This window comes from Xyrauchen texanus, chromosome 2, assembly GCF_025860055.1.
Source record: "Xyrauchen texanus isolate HMW12.3.18 chromosome 2, RBS_HiC_50CHRs, whole genome shotgun sequence".
Classification (NCBI taxonomy): Eukaryota; Metazoa; Chordata; class Actinopteri; order Cypriniformes; family Catostomidae; genus Xyrauchen; species Xyrauchen texanus.
The window spans coordinates 3,593,728-3,616,478 of NC_068277.1; the positions used below are offsets into that span (position 1 = coordinate 3,593,728).

At 39.4% G+C, this 22,751-nt stretch overlaps 3 protein-coding genes and 1 pseudogene across 3 annotated transcripts in view; 3 read left to right on the top strand and 1 right to left on the bottom strand.

Annotated features, from left to right (window-relative positions):
• LOC127617712 (histone H2B-like) overlaps positions 1-22,751 on the bottom strand; it is a 198,383-nt gene that overhangs the window by 62,973 nt on the left and 112,659 nt on the right. The gene's annotated exons all lie outside the window — the stretch shown is intronic.
• LOC127617969 (histone H2A-like) lies at positions 11,275-11,676 on the top strand. The gene has a single exon (XM_052090165.1). The coding sequence runs from the start codon at positions 11,278-11,280 to the stop codon at positions 11,659-11,661; it is 384 nt and encodes a 127-aa protein (XP_051946125.1). The 5' UTR covers positions 11,275-11,277; the 3' UTR covers positions 11,662-11,676.
• On the top strand, positions 12,573-13,427 carry LOC127617929 (histone H4). The gene has a single exon (XM_052090107.1). It carries the CDS (start codon positions 12,573-12,575, stop codon positions 12,882-12,884), a length of 312 nt encoding a protein of 103 aa, XP_051946067.1. The 3' UTR covers positions 12,885-13,427.
• LOC127618014 (uncharacterized) lies at positions 14,476-19,505 on the top strand (annotated as a pseudogene).

Below are 22,751 nucleotides of genomic sequence, written 5' to 3' on the forward strand. Positions count from 1 at the left end.
GGCAGATTTTGAAAATACACAACTCTAAGGTCCTACCTTCTCTCCTCCAACGCTGGCCCTGACTCCACCCATTCGAAAAACATGGACGCGCAATCATGCACGAGCGAAAACTCAGATGCGCAGTGTTCTAGCAGTGTTCTAGACTCACTAGTCAAACAGTGCATTCACCTGTCAGACAATTTTTCAGAGCAAATTGTTGACACAGCAGGAGGAGGGGGTCGCATACCACTCTTGAAAGGTGTAGAGCTGATTTTCTCATAACTGTAAAAAAAAGAACATCGCCAGCCCTGGCGTCTGTACAGCGGTCTTCTATTCAAAACAGGATTCATAGAAATGTGGAACAACCCCACTAGCACTATAAAAGCTCTATTCTCCATACATAAATACAATCGCTTCCTGTTACTGGGTCACGAGCTTTGAGTATGCGCACGAACGGGACACGCGCGCCAGGGTGGTGGGGGAGGGGGCATGGTACGACCGTTTGATTGACACATTTTCTGTCCAATGATTCTAGATGGTCTTGAAAATGATTGGCTGGAGTTTTTCGAGTCCTGCCCGTTCCACAGATGATTAAATTGCTTAATTTTCATTTCAGTGCTTCTAATTTACAGCCAGTAAGTGGGTTAGGAATAGGATTTCAAGTTATTTTGAAAAAATGGTCAAAAAAGAAAATCACATACCCCACCTTTAAGATCATGTGTTTACTTACACAAAACAAGGCAAATGGAGCAAAGAAACTTTGAAAAAATTAAAAGGCTGAATGGGAAACTCTTAAATGCATTTAAAACAAAAATCTAAATTAGAATCAGAATAAACTTTATTGCCAAGTATTCTTATACATACAAGGAATTTGTCTTGGTGACAGGAGCTTCCAGTGCACAAACAATACAACAACATGACAGAGATAATACAAATTATACAAAAAATATAATGATTAAACACAAATAAATAGTGAATAAAAAACAAATAAAAAGTAGATATACAAATACACAATAGGACAACATACATATCTTATCTAATATATATCAGGTGCAATATACAATACATTACAAATACAAACCTGTTATATACAGAAGCAAGGGAATGTGATGGCAGGAGAAATGTGGTATGTTGGAAACATTAAATAGACTAAGCTGTGTATTGCACATTAATTATTGCTCAATGGGCAGTTTAAACTGTTCATGAGATGGATAGCCTGAGGGAAAAACTGTTCTTGTGACTGATGGTTCTGGTGCTCAGTTCTCTGTAGCGCCGGCCAGAAGGCAACATTTCAAAAAGGTAGTCTAAAAACAAACGGCTATGTGCAAAACCACACCATGGTCAATAAACGAGGTGCAAACTTTCCTCTCATTAGCGAAAGACACTTTCAGGAAGTGCCTCGGATGTTAGTCGATCAGCTTAGACGTGGCTACCACCGGACCTACCAAAAGTGTAGGGAAAAGTAATAAAACAAAACTTAAACGTGACTACAGAACCATCAAGGAAAAGTGGAATTGGTTTGACCAAATTTATGCTATCTAGACGGGTAAGCAATGGGAGGGAGAGTGCCTTGGACTCAGCCACGGCTGGAGTCCACGATGGAGGATGGTACGTTAACTCTACAGTATACTCTGCTTGAAAAGCTTCACTTTATATAGTTGACCAGCTACTGGAAAGCTTGCTTCTAAAACAACCAGGCCAAATTAACTGTTACACTTGTGTAAAATCACCATGCAACATATGCTTTAGGCAGCACAATGAACCAGTAGCTAACAGCTAGCGGTCATGTTATTGTTTATTGTTTTGTGTCATGTATAAGGTGATGTCATGGCAGTAGAGGACGCTCAACTATGACGATCAGCCTATATTCCCACCCACATTGAGGCGGCACTAAACAGAAGTGGAAAAGCAAGCTCAGAAAAGAGTTGAGTCGAACAGTAACGTGCAGTGGAAAAGTGCCATATCTGTGTGCCAAATTTCAAAATTTTCCCATTCAACAATTTTGCAATTCTTCATCAAATTACATGAAGCACCATTTGAAAATGGTATGTTTAATCAAAGTTCTATGAATAGCATTTTGTTGTGAGTGTCTCTAGATGCCAGTTTTCATGCAAATCGGACAAATGGCCTAGGACGAGTTTGAAAAAGTAGGTTTTTCAGAAAATCCAAAATGAAAGACTTATAAAATGGTCGACATACGAACGAATAGTTCATATCTTTGGACTCACTATACCCCACTGAATATAATGAGATCAATTTGAAGACTTTATGATAAACTATTTAGAAGTTGTAAGGAAACATTTATTTTCTCATATCTGTTGATGAGTAGGGGGCAGTGTGCCAATACTCTGCAGCTCAAGGCCTAATGTTGATGACACATACCAAGTTTTGTCCCAATCCCTCAAAGCATTGCAGAGATACAGCCTCAAGTAAATTTTGAGCATTCTTCTTCGAAATTTGTTGAAGCGGCATTCGAAAACTGTATGGTTTATCAAAATTCTGTCAATTGTTTTTTGTCGTGAGTGCCTCTAGATGATGCAGCCCAATTTTCGTGCAAATCGGACATATATGTTCGAAAATATATGTTTATCGGAAACTTTTAATCAGTTAACCTTTAATGTTAATCAGAACAGAAAATGACATAAAATTACTTCAGGGTGTGCAATTGAATCATCTTGAGCCAAGGAATCACAGGAAAAAATAATCTCATTTCTAGTATTCATGGTACAAAATATATTAACATAAATGTAAGTGGAAATTTGGGCAGTTAGTGGGACTAGAGTATTTGAGGTAGAGACTTCAAATTTGTTGTGGTAACAGATCATACTGTCCTCTATCTGTGTGCCATATTTATTAACTTTCACACAAGTGGTTCTATGGGCTTACATAGACTCAATAGGGGAAGAAGAAGAAGAAGAAAAATATAGCTGCAAGCAGCGATACTGGGGTCAAGAAAAATATCGTCACCATGAGCAGCAAAAGAAGCCTTGTGACATATTTTTGGTTAGAGTCCGATCAATGGTGTATGAGGAGTTAGAAAAAGTAAACTTTCAATAATATTAATCCCCATGAATTTAAAAAAAGCTAAAAATAGAAGCGGCATTCAAAAATGGTATGGTTTATCAAAATTCTATGAATAAATTTGACGTGAGTGCCTCTAGATGATGCAGGCCAATTTTCATGCAAATTGGACAAGCAGTCTAGGTAGAGCTCAAAAATGATGTTTTCAAAACATTTAAAAATGGTGGACAGGAAGTTTGCTCGATCAGGACATAATTAGTATCATAGTTCTCTGCATGAACCAAGGAATCTATCAAGACCAGTGTCATGACAGTAGGCAAAAGGACTCAAAAGCTATTAGCATTTTTAGATATAGCATTATGATTTTTTTAACAAAAGGTGGCGCTGTCCTGATGCTTTTTGAATCCCTTCAGAGCACAGTGCCAAAGTCACATACTGAGTTTCGTAATGATACTACAAGTCATTTGTAAAACACAGCATTTTATGTCTAAATACATAATGGCTGAATTTTTCATATTGTTGCACTCGCTATACCCCACTGAATCTAATTTTATAATTTTATGACAAACTGTTCAATGTTATAAGCAAAAATATGTTTTTTTTTTCATATCTTGTGATCACTAGGTGAAACTGTTCCGAAACTGAGCAGGCACCCTTGAGTCATGGTACCTATGACAAATAATATGTTTTATACAAATACCCTAAAGCTTTATGGAAATATACACTCGGGTCCTTTTCCCCGTGCTCTACATCCAATTCAATGAAGCGCCATTCGAAAACAATATGGTTTATCAAAATTATGTGAATTTTTGTCATGAGTGCCTCTAGATTATGCAGGCCAATTATCATGCAAATCAGGCAAATGGCCTAGGATGAGTTCGAAAGAGTAGATTTTTCAGATAAAAATGGCCACCGTCCAAAATGGCTGACATAGGAAGGTTTCATATCGTTGAACTTGTTATACCCCACTGAATCTAACAAGACCAATATGGCATGTTCAGACTGCCACTAAATATCAGATTTTTTGTATATCCAGATTGTATCCATATGAGTTTTTGATAGTCTGGACAGCAAATAACCACATCGGGAGGTGATTTCCAATGCGATTGAAATCAAACATTTTTTCAGATGCATCTCAGTCCAGACTCTCTGGCTGCTCAATTCGGATTTCAAATGGTCTTTGCACTCCTCTTAACACAACACATAACGATGACGTCAAAAAACTTTTGGATAGTGCGATGATGCACCTCCATTTTTCCCGCATCTGTTTTTAAAGCATTGTCATATGGGTATGCCTACGTCGTTACCAAAGCAACCCATGCAGATAGGTTGGTTATGTCTGAACATGCAAATATGATTTGATTACTTGCAATTAACAGTGCAGACAGCAGCCTGAAAATAATCTGATTTGCCTGCAGTCTGAACATAGCCTTTGATGATTTTATGACAAACTGTTAAGAAGTTATAAGCAAAAATTTGCTTTTTTAATATCTCCTGACCACTAGGTTGCAATGTTCCGAAACTGAGCAGGCAACCTCGAGTCATGGTGCCCATGAAACATTTTACTTTTGGTATGATTATGCTAAAGTGTTACGGAGATATGCCCTCATGTCCATTTTGAAAGCAGTATGGTTTATCAAAATGATGTGAATAACTTTTTGTCGTAAGTGCCTCTGGTTGATGCAGGATAATTTTGAACTACCCTGATGATTGGCTATTACTTGCCTAATCAGAGGTCTGTTATGCCAGCACAATGACTTATTGCTCCAACTTCTGAACAGCCTTGGCCTCAATGTCAACTCGGTGAAGAGTACGCTCTCCCCCAGCCAACAAATGTCCTTTTTTGGAGTCCGTCTTTGCTCCATTAGCGAACGCGTGCATCTTAGGAGCGAGCATGTTCAGGCCATTCTCCAGTGTCTGTCTCAGTTCAAGCAATGGTGAACACTTCCACTGAAGCTGTTGCAGTGCTGGCTCAAGCAATGGGTACAAGGACGCATGCACATTGCTATATCTTGCTGAGATCTAGCTGCTATAGTACCTTGGACAGTTCTTGATTTCTACCAGCAAGGTGTTACACTTGGCAGGTTTTCAAGTGGAAATCGGCTTACTATGGATGCTTCCAACAAAGTTTGGGGGTGCACTGTGTGACAAATGCAGTTGCGAGGAGTGCGTGACACATGGTCAGCTGTCAGCGGTTTTCCTAGCCTTGAAGTCTTTTCAATCCGAAACAGCGCATTATCATGTTCTGATTTGCTCGAACAAAATGACAGTTGTGGTATACATAAACCGCCAAGGTGTAATTTGTTCCCTGCCAATGATGAGACGTACGTGTTGCCTCCTCCTGTGGAATGAGCTCCATCTCCCTGCAGGCAACATATCTGAATTATGATTAGGACCAGTTGTCATGCCAAGGAGCAATGCTGAGCGAATGAAGACTTCATCTTCAGACTGGCTGATGATTTGGCTGGTACTCCAAGTCCCAATCTCTGCTAGGAGTGGATGAAATGGCCCACAAATGGCCTGCGAAACACAACTAAGCATCTCCCCTGATGTGCCACCTTCACTCTGTCATATACAATATCCAAAAGGATAAGGAAACTATTCAATTGGTTGCACCAAAGTGACAAAATCATTACTGTTTTCCAGAAATTATAGAGATTCTGGACAGCTCTCCATTGGAAATACAGATGTGGAGGGATCTCCTCTCTCATGCACAGGGCACAATCTGTCATCCCCAACCAAATCTGTAGAACCTGTATGTATGGGCCCTGGACGGAGCATGCTACATGTCCCAGAACTGACCCAGTTGGTTATGAACACCATTTTACAGCTAGATCGTTGTCTACATGGATGAACGTGTGTCCTTACGAGACATAGGTTGTGCAACAGGTTGGTCTTCTAAAAACACATTCGCAAGGTTTACAACCTAGAAGTAACATCTCTCTTTTCGCAAGTCCACTCTGTCTAGATTGCTTGTTATTTTGTTGGCCGAACATTACTTCTGCCCTTTTTACATATGGCCTACACCATCAATTTACACACCCGTCTGCATTCAGAAAGTTTTCATTTTCCATAAAGTCCCAAGTACTTTCATTATTAATAAAACTTCCTTCCCGACTGTGCTAGTGAAGGACTCCAACAAATCTAGAAGCATATGGCAGGGAATTAATATCATCACAGACATCAAAGGTAATAAAAACTCCCCCGTGAACACCATTGCCTCTCTCCCGGGTTAGCTTAATACTTTTTATGCTCATTTTGAGGGAAACAAAACCGGCCTCGCAGAGAGACCTCCCACTGCCAAAGCAACAGAGGTTAGTTCACTCTCCGTCTGTGTAGCGGATGTAACACGATTCTTCCGATGGGTGAATATCAGTAAAGCCATTGGTCCAGACTGCATTCCAGGTCATGTCATCAGAGCGTGCAAGAACCAACTGGGTGATGTTTTTATTGACATTTTCAACCTTTCCCTCTCCTTGTCTGTGGTCCCCACATCTTTTAATATGTCCACCATTGTACCTGTATGAAAGCAATCCAAAATCACTTGCTTAAATAACTGGCGTCCTGTTGCTCTGACCCCCATCATCAGCAAATACTTTGAGGCTAATCAGAAAATATGTCCGCTCTGTGCTGCTTGCCTCACTGGACTCACTACAGTTTGCTTATCGCAACAACCACTACACTGATGATCCCATTGCATCTACACTACACACTACTCTCTCCCACCTGGGAAAAAGGAACACAAATGTGAGAATGCTGTTTGTAGACTACAGCTCAGCATTTAAAACCATAGTGCCCTCCAAGCTTGATGTGAAACTCCAGGCTCTGGGTTTAAACAGCTCTCTCTTGCTGGATCCTGGACTTCCTGTCAAGCAGATCCCAGGTGGTTAGAATGGGCAGCAACATCTCCTCATAACTGAACCTCAACACCGGAGCGCCGCAGGGCTGTGTTCCCAGCCCACTCCTGTATTGCCTATTCACACATGACTTTGTGACAACACATAGCTCCAGTGCCATCATTAAGTTTGATGATGATACAACAGTGGTAGGTGGCATCACTGACAATGTTGAAACACAGAGAGGAGGTGCACAATCTGACATGCTGGTCCCTCAATGTCAGTAAGGCCAAGGAGCTTGTGGTGGACTTCAGAAGAAAAGACACAGCCCCATCAACATCAGTGGAGCACCAGTGGAGAGAGTCAGCAGCTTCAAGTTCTTCGGTGTCCACATCACTGAAAAACTCACATGGTTCATCCACACTGAGGCTGTTGTGAAGAAGGCTCACCAGTGCCTCTTCTTCCTGAGACAACAATAAAGGGATTCTATTTGAAGGGGTTAATTCATACTATATGACTATAGTTCATATCTCCATTATATGTGCTCTCCTCCTGGCTCATCATGATGGTTATTCACTTCCCACAGGACTCAATCGTCATGTTCTTTCAATTTTTATGCTTTGGTATCCAAAGTATCCCTCTCTGGGAGGGTTATGCTGTGCAATGAAGCATGATGGGACACGTTGATGTAATGCCTTTTCACATATGCATCAGCATGGCACAATGCTGAGTGAACTGAATAGTAAGAGAACGTTTCGGTTAAGTATTTAATCTTGGTTCCCTGAGATGAAGGGAATGAGACATTGCATAAGCTGGCTGCAATACAGATTCAGAGTTTTTTGATGTCTGAGCAATGCGCTCTTTGTTCCTCTGTCAGAAAATTATGAGGAATAGTGTTTTACACCCGCTTATATACCGATCAGATTTGCGCCTAAAATGGCGGGATTTAAATACCTTTGCCAATCTTAGGATTGGTGTTATTGTACAAGGGTTTCAACTAGGTAGTTGGAAAAGGATTTCCCTCGCATTGTCATCGGAGTGAAACTAGGTCATGTATGTAACCAAGAAAATGTTATATGACGGTGCTAAACTAAACATTTCCTCTTTGTGTGTTTTTGACTTCAAATAAAGCACAGTAGTCCTGCCCTGTGTTCATAATATTAGTACTTCATCAAATTGTTTCACCACTCCAGTGTTGCTCTAAATGTGAGAGGAGAAAACAAAACCGCGAGCGGCTCTCGGAGGCACACAAGCACTGAGTCCAGCAGGTTTGAGTCTAAATGGTTCTCAAGTATGTTCCAAGAGTACAGCGTCACTCAGCAGTAGCCCCAAAAAAACCAAAGCAGCCAAACCTAAAAATGCAGCACCCTAAAAGAAGTAGATGGACTCATTACAGAGTTTCTTCCCCAAAACAGCTATTTTAAGAGCCACACAAATTCATAAATAATGTATTCATCTGTTGGATGTATTATCTTAAATGCTATCTTGTTTTGTGGGCTATTTATAAATATTATTCTCAAAACAAAAAGCTTAAAGTTCCTGTGAAGGGAACAATGGAAATGAGGCGGCGAGAACCGGCTTGGCGATATAAATTATAGTTTTAATGAGAAACTTAAAACAAGGACACAAACACACATGACGGACATGTCCGTAAACGATCTCTCTCTCCCGCACGACACCCTGCAGTCGACCTTTATACCTCGGAGGCTTGATTAGCCTAATACGGGACCGGGTGCATTGGATCACGACCCGGCCCCGCCCTCCGCCCTGCCACATTCCTCCCTCGTTCTCTCAGGCTGGGGAGCCCCTGGCCTGACGTACACCCCCCCCTTTCCCTGGGGGAGGGCGCGCCTTCTGCGCTGACTGCCGGCAGGTCATCCCCATCTACCTGGACGAGGGAGGGGACACGGGGAGGGAAACAGAAATCATTAAAATGGGGGGTACTTCCTGTAACAGTGTAGTACCCCCCAAAAAACTGTAAAATGTAAATAGAGGGAAAAGGCCAACGCAGAGTGATAGTGAGAGAGAGAGAGAGAGAGAGAGAGAGAGAGAGAGAGATGAAAAAAAAAACTCTTACTCGCCAGTTCTCCGATACGCCGCAGCTTGTTCCTCGGCCACAACTCCACTCTCTATCGGACGACAGCCGCGCCTCTCTGGGCGGATCCGAGGCAGTCCTCCAGCCCCTGGCGGACGGAACACCCCACCGCGTTCTCGGGGAACAGAAGGGGTCTCCCCCGCCCCTGGCAGCGGTTCTCTCGCTCCAGGCGGTCGGCAGTGAGCCCCTCCCCGCTCGTGGTCGGCGGTCTTAAACCCCGCCGCGTTTCAGCGGCCAGTAGGCGACTCCTCCGCCCCTGGCAGCGGCCCTGACCACTCCAGGCGGTCGGCTAGGAGCCCCTTCTCCCCTCGCGGTCGGCAGCCATCCTCCTCGTTCAGGCGGCTGGGCTCCTCGTCCCCCGGCAGATGGCCGCGGCTGCTCCGTTGGGGTGGACGGTAGTGGCGAGAACTCTACTACGGTGTATCCCTCCTCCTTCCTGGGTTTCGGCACCAGTGTGAAGGGAACAATGGAAAGGAGGTGGTGAGAACTGGCTTGGCGATATAAATTTTAGTTTTAATGAGAAACTTAAAACAAGGACACAAACACACATGACGGACATGTCCGTAAACGATCTCTCTCTCCCGCACGACACCCTGCAGTCGACCTTTATACCTCGGAGGCTTGATTAGCAATATTTATCCGTATGATATAATTATGATGGAGCGATTGGGTCTTTATATCAATGAAGCATAAACCTTGTGTGTCAATATAAAAATTTACTCAGAGATCCTTAGAGGACAAAAACTACCATATTAATAATATAAATTAGTATTATTTTCAACTTTCAATCAGTTATTTTTTTTAACCAACACCAGTCTTGATCATAATTACGAAATATTCATAAATTTGCATGATTTTAACCCTTTAACTGTCAATTTGTTAATAGAATGCCACTGTTGTTTTTACACACACACACACACACACACACACACACACACACACACACACACACACACACACACACTCACACACACATACACACACACACACACACACACACACACTTCTCAATACACACATACAAAACACTCTCTAACATCCATACCAACACATTCAACAACTTTAGCATTGTTCTGTAATTCTGAAAAATAGAAAAAAAAGTGTGTATTTTCTCCAGGCTAAAAATGAGAAAAATGGTGCCATCTGGTGGAAAATTTTTAAAATGTTATTTTTGAAGCCAGGGCTCTGGAATGAAAGCTTAATATCACAGAATTCATTATTTTATGCTTTAATGCCGCTGGGATCAAATATTGTTTTAATGGGTTTCAGTGGAGATATTATTGTCCTCAAGGTCCTGAGTGTGACTATTTTGTGTACACAGTGTATTATAGATGTATTATAGGAATTGAGGTTGAAATTTCAAAATTCACCCAAAATACACAAACATGTATGCTGTTGGCATTAACAGCCAAAAAAAAATGTCCCGAAGGTCGCACAAGTTTTAAATCAGTGTTTCATATCAGATGGTAATTAACTTGACCATCATTTATCTATATGATTTAATTACGATGGTTCTATTGGGTCTTTATATCAATGAAGAATACATATTATATTGTAAATCAGACATTTATTTATTCCCCTTTTCTCCCAATTTCCACTACTTAGTAGGTCCACGTGGTGGCGCGGTTACTCACCTCAATCCGGGTGGCAGAGGAAAAGTCGCCTCCCTTCTGAGACCGTCAAACCGCATCACGTGGCTTGTTGTGCATGACACCACAGAGACTCACAACATGTGGAGGCTCGTGCAACTCTCTGCGATCCACACACAACTTACCACGCGCCCTATTGAGAGCGAGAACCACTAATCGTGACCACGATGAGGTTACCCCATTTGACTCAACCCTCCATAGCAACCAGGCCAATTTGGTTGCTCAGGAGACCTGGCTGGAGTCACTCAGCACGCCCTGGATTCAAACTCATGAGGGGTGATAGTCAGCTTCAATACTACCAGTACATACACACATTTATACATGTAGCACTTGTGATTTTGAAAAATGTAGTACTTTATGTTGAAATTAACAGGAATCAAGATTAATACAAGCTGTAAAATAATTGTTCATTGTTAGTTCATATTAACAAATTTTGTTAATTAATGTTAGCTAAATGAACCTTATTGACAAGTGTTACAAATACTTCAGAGTTGAATCTCACTCTTGAACACATTCATCATCAGAGAGAGGGGGAGTGGTTTGGAGTTTGGAGTGAAGAGCAGTGATTGGTTAAAATGTTTTACAGACTCTAGCCAATAGGAGTGTGACAGACTCTTATATATATACTGTAAACGGACACAGGACGACACAATAATTATATTTCTCCTAACGTTTCAGTCTTCACTATAGATCGAAAATGAGCGGCAGAGGTAAAACCGGCGGTAAAGCGCGAGCAAAGGCTAAAACTCGTTCCTCCAGGGCAGGACTGCAGTTCCCCGTCGGTCGTGTTCACAGGCTGCTCCGCAAAGGAAACTACGCACAGCGCGTTGGTGCCGGTGCTCCTGTTTATCTGGCCGCTGTGCTCGAGTATCTCACCGCTGAAATCCTGGAGTTGGCTGGAAACGCCGCTCGGGACAACAAGAAGACTCGTATCATTCCCCGTCACCTGCAGCTGGCAGTGCGGAACGACGAGGAGTTGAACAAACTCTTGGGTGGAGTGACCATCGCTCAGGGTGGTGTGCTGCCCAACATCCAGGCTGTGCTGCTGCCCAAGAAGACCGAGAAACCCGCCAAGAAGTAAACGGACTAAAGTCTGATTCCCTGTAACACAAAGGCTCTTTTAAGAGCCACCCAATTTAACTATAAGAGAGTGATGATCGGTTTCATAATTGTAAACACTGTTGCGGAAAATGCGTTCCAAAGAAATTAACTCCGTGACATAAACATGCATGATAAAGAAATCCCTTTTCAATCGTTCGTAGCTCGTGAATTGAAAGAAAACGTGCAAGCTCTGCTCCTAAAATGTGTCTTTACTAAATCAGGAGTAGGCTAATAATGGTTGTGTAGAATAGATCATCCTCCCCTTTTGGACATCATTTTTTTTTTTTTTTTAATGACGTGCATCAAACTGTATAAACTGAAATATACATTGTTGTATGAGCACAGACGGTACATTTGTATTTTTGTAAGAAACTTCTGTGCATTATATTGTTTCTAATATTTTTTTTTAACTATTTAACGTATAGTAATTATTACCGTTCAAGAGGATATTCAAAACAAGAACATTAAATCACATGAATAGTAAAAAGTAAGAGACTTTTTACTGCGAATAATATAAACTGAACAAAAGATCTTGAGCGGGAAACTGAACATATCAGATGATCACAAGCCTCTCACCCAACCGTAAAATAGAAAAAAAATCAACAATAACGTTTTTAATTTACGGAGCACAATGTTTTTAACTTTTTGTATCCATTTTATAAATACTTATTTTGACATTTATCTGAATCTAATACTTATTTAAAATAATAATTCGAGTGAATCTGAGCTTTTGTTACAGCAGCGTTGTGAAATGTGAGAAGGAAAAATAAGTGACTTGTTTTAGGCTCCTCCTACAGTTCTGTGTTTCTATTAGGTCCTGTAGGTGACTTTAAACATCCTCTCCGGTCGTTTCATTTCTCATTTTTAGTTGATTGTTATTCTTAAAGCGAAATGTCTGGAAGAGGTAAAGGCGGTAAAGGACTCGGGAAAGGAGGCGCAAAGCGTCACCGCAAAGTGTTGCGTGATAACATCCAGGGAATCACCAAACCCGCAATCCGTCGTCTTGCTCGCCGTGGCGGTGTCAAGCGTATCTCCGGTCTGATCTACGAGGAGACTCGCGGTGTGTTGAAGGTGTTTCTGGAGAACGTTATCCGTGATGCCGTCACCTACACTGAACACGCCAAGAGAAAGACCGTCACTGCCATGGACGTTGTGTACGCGCTGAAACGACAGGGACGAACTCTGTACGGATTCGGAGGATAAACGACTTTATTCAGGAGAAATCAGACCAACCCAACGGCTCTTTTAAGAGCCACCCACAATCTCACACAAAGAGTTGATGTTGTAGAAGTTTTAGTATATTAAGCACTTAAATGTGTTTTGCAGTTTGGAGATCTGTACGAACTTGCAGTTCTTTAGCAACAGCAGTTTATAAAGAATAAAAACATCGTATTTTCATTAATTAACGTGTATTTTAAAATGTTTTGTTAAATTCATGTTTCATATGATGTTGCAACGTTCTCATCAATCTGCGTATAAATAACACGATTTTATACTTCCAAATTGCGTGTAATGCATACGCCAATGTCCAATTTTGCGTGCATATGATACGCCAATCCTTCCCATTAACTTCAGTGGAGAGCAGATGCTTCGAAATGCCTTTAACGGCAATGACGTCACAAGCGAGGCTCAGTTCGCCCAGTTCACCTGATGCGCGCGTTACATCTTCAAACAGGTAAGTAAGGGCAGCAATCTTTGTAATGAGATCACAGTGTTAACTGTATTATTTTAATTATTTCAGTGTTTCTGTTACATTGGGCCATGTGTCAAAATGGCAGCGTAATGCGTTAAAATTAGTAGGCCTAGTTAGTGGAACCGTGGGCTGCTCCGTTAGCACAGCTGGTATCCTACCATTGACATTAGCCTAAGCTAACTTCTGTATGCCTGTTGCAGTTTGAAATAAATAAAAAAACAGTCTTTAATCATGTTTTGACATGGGTCTTCAGCTTTTAGACATGGCTGATTACAGCACTAAGTTACAAATCAACAGACTGAATTTTCTAACGGCTAAAGTGGTAACGTTAGCCTACGGGACCCCCCAGGGGTCAATAATGTGGACTAATTAGTGCGCATGGACTCCTAAACCGGATTTATTCCAAAATTGTGGGCAACAGACCGTTTATTGGCTATGCCACAGGAATGGCATGTAACGTTATATGTAGTTTTGATGTGGTGTCCCTGTTATCGCTCTAACGTTACATATTACACGTGGGTGCTGACACCAGATCAGTATTTCGGATCATACGGCCTACATTCACTATACCAGCCGATCTGAGATCTGCTAGAATAACAGCCACGTTGGTATAATTCAGACAGGCATTACTAGTTGCTTGCAGAGGCATGATACAGTAGGGTTGGATTAGGCTTCAATTCCCGGGATATTTGATTTCTAATGGCATCACATATAGTGCAGTGTACCTAAAAGAAAATTGAGCACGATTTAAATTAGAGTCTTTGTCTCCAACAAAAAAACAAAACAATATTAAGGTATCAAGCCTGACTTTATTCTGCCGTTCCCATGTCATTCCCATTATTTCACAATAGTTATTGGGTAACAGTACTGTCACACAACCTCATCTGTTCTCAAGAATATGGAAGTTCCATTAATTACAGAAGGAAAGGACTAGTAGTAAGCCAGTGCTTCCAAAGTATTACATAGTATTCAATGAGTGCACAATTCCTACTTTGATGATCTATTCAGACAATCTTTCAGCTGACTGAGCTATTATGTTGTATGTTTTGTATAATGTTTTTTAACTGTTCAAATTGCTATCTTGCTACATGTAAAGCACTTTGATTTTATCTGTGAAAGGTGCTATATAAATAAAGCTTACTTACTGTTATAATGCTAATAATTACAATTTTTTACCAAAAATGTACACATTAATATTACAAAAGTTACTTGTCATTACCATAAAATAAGTTACTTTGTGATATTACCCTATAATGTGTGTTGTGTAAAGTGCTACACATACTTACTTTGATATCACACACTTACATTACCTTGCAGTTCAGGTGAACAATAAAGACAAGTTTGTTGTTTTTTTATCTTTATAGTGACATTGGAAAGGCATAGGATATGCTCACATCAGGTCCTCCCACAGAATTAAATATTTTGTTACGTGGCATGTCGATAATTATAATTTATTTTTGTTTTGTTTGTAGTGAAAATGCCAGGTGAATCAACTCTTCGACAGTGCACCCATTGCCTGGAAAAGATAAATTGTGCCAATAGAAGATGCACCAAGGTAAATAATGTACAATAGGCTCTTGAACTATCTAACTGCTAACCCCCATTTTCATGCATTAAAGCCAGAGTCATTATGTCCAAATTAAAATAAACTTTATTGGCATTAAATATCTCAGTATTTGTTGCCCGTGCAATAAAGTGACAATAAGACAGGAGTTTGCAGTGGAGACATTAAGTTCATCATACAAAAGACAGAAAGAGTTTTGTTTTGTTACACTACAAATTTGCATCACAGTAGGTATTTTTCAAAATGTTACATTTCCCACCTGATGGAAAGGTACCTGTTGTTATTGAATTTTTGACTATTGGTTCCTTTAAATAACATCCTCTTACAAGGCTACATATTTGACACTGAATCTGTCTATTACAGACAGTAGTTTGTATTGTGGTGAATCTCAACTGTGGTCACTCAGTTCTTTTAAATTATCCATATTTTAAGAAAATGGCAACATCTCCACTAGCGCATACAATAATGACAATTTAAAGGGATAGTTCACCCAAAAATAAAAATTGCCATAATATACTCACCCTCAAAGTTGTTCCAAAGTTTCTTTCTTCTGCTGAACACAAAAGAAGATATTTTAAAGAATGCTGGTATCCAGACAGTTGAAGCACCCATTGACTTCCATTGTAGCGAAAAAAAAATAGGTTTGGAACAACTTAAAGGTTAGTAAACAATGACAAATTTGACATTTTTGGGTGAACTGTAACTTTAAGTTATAATGTCTGTGGCCAGATAATGGACATTCGTATTTTCCATTAAAATATGGATTCATATCTAACTAGGTTTTAGCATTATGCCTTTAATATTATTAAAATGTGCCGGTGCATTGACTCAGCTGCATATTTAGTCTGTCTGTTCAATGAAGTGCATAAACTTGGTATCCAAGTTATTATTTAGGCCCTTATAAATAGAGGGCAAGAAAATCAGCAATGCTTGATCAACTGGACCACAGTTTAGATTTTATAAAAAATAAAAAAAATTCCCATGAGTCATACCGCTCTCTCTTGTCTCTCTCCTTTACTCAGTGTGGGAAGCTGCTGGACATGAAGTCCAGGCAGACGACCCGTATGAAAGGGTTCCGGACCAGACCCAAGGAATGGGCACAAAAAGTCAAAGTCCTGCAATCAGGCAAAGATTTTTGACAACAGTGCCCTGCTGGTAATAAACATTTTGTCTTTCTCTTTTGGTCAGGCATTTCAGGTTCCTGTCAACATGACAGAAATATAGAATTGTATTTACATTGTGCAAGGAAGCAGCAACTATGGTAATGTCATGCAGTTGTGTGTCATGATGTCATCAACCCAACTGCATTTGCAATATTTCAGATAATAATGAGCTAGTCCATATATAAATATTAAAACAATACACATAATTTAGCCCTGCCTACAACTTGTATTCATTCAGCCCCAGTATCAAAGGCCACTTTACACTAAGAGGTTTTTCTGTTGGTTTACTGCACTGTAAAAAAAACTGTGAAATGCATGGCAGCACAGGGTGCCAAACGCTTACCATTAATGAAAATATTGGTTAAAGATCGTTAAAAACAAATGGTCAATGACTGGCAGAAGCGTTTGCCAAACAAAAACTGTTAAATTATATTAAAAAATATCCTAATTCATAAGTGTTTTACAAAAAAAACAGTTATTTTACAGGTAGTTCCAAGATGATTATTGTCAAACATTCTCTATAAAATGTAAATCTCTTGCAGTTAACAATTAGCTAGCAACAGCACACACACGAATGAGCTGATATAACTATCATTCCATTAGCAACTACAGGATGTTTTTCTATGTTAAGGTGGAGAAACTGAAGGCCCTTGGGTACTTTCCCCTCCTGCTGTGGGGAAAGTACAGACCACAAAACAAAAAGTGGAGGGCCCAGCTCCAGTGCCCCTTTGAGCTGCCAGTGGTAGCGCATACGGTCCTGGAGAAGATATTGTGCCTATTTGAAGGTCTGTTAGAAGGTAGGTCACATCACAACATCAGTACATTCATGACTCCCTATTAAGATTGATCCTGTATTGTGTACCTATCCACTTGGATCGGTTTTAAATGTAAGTACAGATAATTTTTCACACAATCTAGATTGCTGGTGGTGAGTAATTTTGTTCTACTTATCTTTTGTCTTAAACTTTTTATATTTCTTTGGTTACTCACATTTTGAACCACATACTGCATCTTAAATGTCTTGTTTTGTTTTGTTTTTTTTATCACAGCATGTGATCTTGAAAGAGAGGAGGTGGGGCAGCAAGAGAGGACAGGAGAAGATGAGGCAGAAAGAGAAATAGATGATGAAGACCAGAGAGGACATGGGGGGCAACGTGAAATAGGAGAGACTGAGAGGAGGGACATGCAGGAGATGGAGATAGAGGCACAGGAAGACAGAGTAGAGAGTGAGAGAGTGAAGAGAGGAGGGATAGAGGCACAGGAAGAGAGAGGAGAGATGGAGGGACAGGAAGACTTCGAAGAGCTGGGACTGATGGAGACAGACAAGCAGAGAGAACAGGCAGAGGAAATGGGGAAAAAAAGAGATTGAGGCAAAGAAGAAAGTAGTAGCAGCAAACATGTATGTGTCAATACAGAATAGAAGAGGCAGAGCATTAAGGGCAATCTTGACTATGTAGAATATGAGATACAGAATGGTAAATAATGTGTCCTTGTATAAAAGGAAGTAGTACACCACACTAGACTCAGAAGTCAGATGGTATTTCACAAGTTGCTCTTTCTACTTTTTCTTATAACGTGGAGTTATTTGTATGGCAGCAGTTTGGCATCCGGTGTGCCATAATGCAATGCCCAATGGTGAAGTCATCAGAGAAGTGTCAACAGATTGTCCTGCATTGCAGTGTACTCGCAAGTATTCACCTGGTTTGCAAGGCAGACACCACACACCTCTATTGCAATTTACACATGTTTTTTTGTTTCTCTATACAGGAAGTCAGCTGTCAAAATTTCAGCTAAAAGGAAAAGTAAAAGAAGCCAAAACAATTTTGATGGTAAGAAAAATGCTATGAAGTATTATTAATTAAATAATAAGTCCTAAACTCTTAACTAATCCTAATCTAATAGCTTTTTGGCCCATAATATGATATCTTCTTATTGCTAGTTTAGTACATTACAGGCCTGATAACAAATATAAAACTATTAACCTAATATTGGTTGAAAATGTCTTTTACTTGCCTAATTGACTCATTTTACTGAGGAATAATCCAGGGAAATTATGATGTGCATTTACTTCTGGTCTTATATTTCAAAGAGAAATGCATACCCTTTCTGTGGGTTTATACGGTTAAATTGCAATAGTTGGTTCTTACATAATTTATTCATTTTTCGTTACAGCTTGCCAGTATCACAGCACATTGGAGATTTTCCCAGTGCAATATGTGTCCAAGACAGAAAGGTGAGCAGCTTTTCGGTGAACATTCTGTACGACTGTAGGTGCGTAAATTGATACTATACTACACCAGGAGAATAGTGCTGAAATTGTTGCCTTTTGTCAGAAAAGTCTAAATAAAAAGTAGTTAACATGTTAAATCATTTGCTGTTAGAGCGTTCGAAATATTAAACCAAAAATTTTATGTTTTGGTAATTATATGGCTATTGATTTTTAGAGGCTGGGAAGAAAAATTTAATGAAATATTTAATTATGAAATAAAGTGTGACTTTGGTTTGTCTTTTACCCTCTTCCCAAGGGCTGTAAAGAAGTCCTGGTCCACTGGCTCCCGTGTCCGTCATGGTAACATCAGCTTTCTTGTTTAACTGATTTGTGAGTTGTCCTTAAAGGGAGAGTTAACCTAATAAAGAAGCCTGTCTGATTTACCATGAATTGGGAGTTATTTGTGTAATAAGTTTATGTAATAAGCACCTGGACTAGTGTTACATTTCTTTTTGGGAAGTCAGGCGGGCTGCTTAATTTGGATGAACTAACACCTCTCCACATGTGGCATCTGTTTTTGCCTACAGAGAGATAAAGCTACACAACTACAACATACGTGTACAGTTTAAAATGTCATTACAAAGTGACAATAATATAATTTGGATATAAATATACATTCTTTTCTGCTTTCTCCACCCCATTCTGTCAAAGAAATATGTAGAAGCCTAACAGGGTTTATAAACCATGTCAGAGGCTATCCTTATATTTAACCTATTTCAGAAATTAAATACATAATTTCTGTACATTTTATTTTGCCATTTCTTTCAGCCAAAAGGCCTGGCCCCCATCTTGGGAACCGCAGGAGAACATCGGAATGACTGTGTCATAAATGTCACATTGATGGTGCAAAGAAACAAATGTTGTGTATATTAAACTGGGCCATGTGGACAACAATAAAGTTATATTGCACAGAATTGATTACATAAATGTTGTAAATTAAATGGTATTTGTTTATAAATCTGTTTCATTATTTGTTCATTAGGGCTGGGTGATGGGAAGGCATCACAGCCAATATTTCCATCATCCAAAAGGCCAATCGTTGTATTGTGCAGTTTGCCTTTTCACAACCTTCCACCCAGAAAAGCTAGTTTGCATTGTCTGGCACTTCCAATGAGCATTTCACAATAAAGTTCTGTTGCGGGTTTTGTTGTTGTTTCTCCCTCTCTGAAAACATGGAATTGACATTGTTACTGGAGTACTTGAGGGTGTATAAATATCTTTCATTTTGTCCTATGACAAAGTTTCATTTTCACCTCATTCTGGCCCCATATATTCAAGCTAATTAATAAAGCACAAGCACGCCTGCATGTACAATAGTAACCCCAAAAACTTTTAAATACCAAAGTAATAGAACATTACACAAAAATAGATATCCCCCCATTTACTGTCTTTTAACATAGAGGCAAAGCATGCTTACATTCCGTGTATGGGTATATATGTGTGTATAATGCATTCACTTTATGGGAACAGGTATGTGCAATATATGGACACAATAAAGGATAAAACTTTTTGTCTTCATTTATAAATATTTAATATGTATCAATATATAGCCATACATCGTCAATGCATATATTGCAGTATATTGACAAATATAAGCACTAGTTTCGCATATGTATATGAAAGGTATTATGTAATATATTATTATATTTTGCAGTATATTCCCATATATTTTTGTTCCGTAAGGGTAACCTTTTTAATCCTTGTAGTACTCAAGGTATATAGCCAGCTTTGGTGTTAAGAACAACCTTACAGTTGCATTTTGTTTTCATAATCTTCGTTCAGTGAATGCATATTATCTTTAGTTGTATCTTTAGTTCGTTGCTATGGTGGTTGCTATCGCTGAAACCACGTAGCCTAGCTTGCATTACATACTTCGGACACCTGCTTTTTTAATAATCTTCAACATTTCTCTACAGAAAAACAAATTGATAACTCAACAATACGTTATGTTCATGTTAAGGCTATCACTTTTAATCATTTCTCCTTGGAAAATGCTAAGAAAAAAAAAAAAAAACGTTTTTGGTAGCATAAGGTTACGGAAATGCATTGTGTTATATGCGGAGTTTGCGCGTTCTAGGCTACTCTTGTTTTGGCTAAAATATCTGAAATAAACCAACATATCTACTTTTTGTTAACATAGATCATCTAGATGCAGTGTTATTACTAGTTCGGCTGTACTAGATATTTAATATATTCAGTAGATATATCTTTTTACAACCCTAGTTTACAACCCTACTTTGCAAACCAGAAGAACTACAACTGTAGTGCTGATTTGTATCAAGCTGCATGGTGTGGATATACGGGAATTGTAGTTTTTAAAACATTAGTGTTTTTCTTACAATTGGAGGTTGTAAATAGTGAGTTGGGAGTATAGTGGGGGGTTCAGTGGGATGGTAAACACATCTATGTAATCAGATTTTAAATATCTAATTGTTAAATGGGGTCAAATTAATTAACCCATATTTTATCCATATTTGGTTAACTGCCTCAAAACTGCCCCAGTTGTTGACTATACTCAGGTCAAGAGCTCTCTATAACAGTTAGTCCCATATCTGTAGCCCCTTTTGTTGCTGAATTATAAGCCTTCAAACATGCACCGATGTGAAGGTTCAAAGGTCAGTGTTTCAAAGCAGGAGCCATGTATACTCTTCATACTAACATATGTTACTCTCCAGGTCATGGCCTTTCCAACGATGTATTTGGTTCAGCTATACAACAAAGTTTTAATTTTCTCATTTCTCGGACACAAGCCATCTCAGGTCTAGTTTCAGCATGCAGGCTCAATATAAAATAAAGCTTTTTGTTTGTTTCTGACTGTAAACAGATTTACACGCACACACACATACATGCACAAACACACACAGTATCTATGTTTGTGAGGACATTCATTGACACAATGCAATCTCTAGGTCCTTACCCTAACCCTACCCATCACAACTAAGTGTCTGACCTAAACCTGCCCAAATCCTCATTATAACCTGATCCCTAAAACCATCTCTTGACCCTCAAACTGACCTTTACAGGCTCTCAGAAAGTGAGGACCGGTCAAAATGTCCTCACTTTACTATCTTGGCCCTCACTCCGATGGTCTAAAACTCAAACTGGTCCTCACAAAGATAGTTGTACAAGTACACACACACACACACACGGCATATATGCATATCTATTTATGCTAATGCTGCTATGATGGTAAAAGAAATAAACACTAAAAGACCATGGTCTATGATGGGTAGTCGTCTCCTCTTGTACTTGTAACATTATTATTGCTATTTAAAACAAGAGTGCATTACACATACTGTTGGCCCTGTTGCATCCTCTGTATTTATTTCTGTTTAAAGATTTGTTTTGATCTCTACAAAAAAGGGCAAATAGTTTTCTATTTACATTTTCCTCCTTCCAGAACCTGTCACTGTGAGAAACTACAAACCCCATTTCCAGAAAAGTTAGGATATTTGTGCATCAGTGCCCATGGCATGGGTGAGAAGGTACCATTGACACAGGGGCATATATTGGGATTTTATATTCCCCTTCTGGCATGCTTTAGCTCCTCCAAACCACCTGAATGCTCCTACATGGTCTGGATTATATAATTTAGTAGCCTCAATATCCCTGTTTATAAAGTTTCCTACATGTATCTCTGTTATGAACAGTCTCCACATCTGATATGTGGCTCCTACCATGGGATGAGTTGATAATCAGATGGATATGGTCATAACATTTACTTTGCATGGCCTCAGATCACTGAGCTTCTTAAAATGATATACCAAGTTGGGTTGTTGCTAAAAGGTAAATCATAACTGATTATTCATATTGCCATGTTGTTTGTATTCAAAGCAATCTGACCCAACCCTGCTAACCGATCATCTGTATAACATGTGGTTAACTATAGTTGATATACATTTAGACAATAACTACAATGGTTTTTCATAGTCAGTATTGAAGTATATTACACTGCCAGTAACTATCAGTGTACAATATGTTAGTTTCATACATCTATCTTAATATGTGACCTGGTGTGACTGTGACCTCTAAAGTTCCAAAATGTTGGTAGTTCAGGTTGAATCTGAAAGCTCCCAGTTCTCTCTTTTTGTAATGGTTGATGTGTGATGAGCCAAAGTCAACTCAATAGTCTGATGACAAATCAAATTTGTATTTCTGTTTCCATACACATATATACAGGTATCAGCAAATATTTTACAGACATTATCAGTTGCAACCATGATTATTACAATTCCAGTAACACAAAAAAAAGAAGAGTATAATCGGAGCGCATATGTAGCAAAATACGGATAACTGCAGGAACAAACAACTGAGGAGTCACTTTGTCCCTTTCAATCTAACTCATTTACAAAAACAGGATCTTTTGTCAAGACTTTAAAAA

Excerpts from the sequence above, each read along its gene's own strand:
- LOC127617969 (XM_052090165.1), top strand. The coding sequence starts at position 11,278 with ATGAGCGGCAGAGGTAAAACCGGCGGTAAAGCGCGAGCAAAGGCTAAA.
- LOC127617929 (XM_052090107.1), top strand. The coding sequence starts at position 12,573 with ATGTCTGGAAGAGGTAAAGGCGGTAAAGGACTCGGGAAAGGAGGCGCA.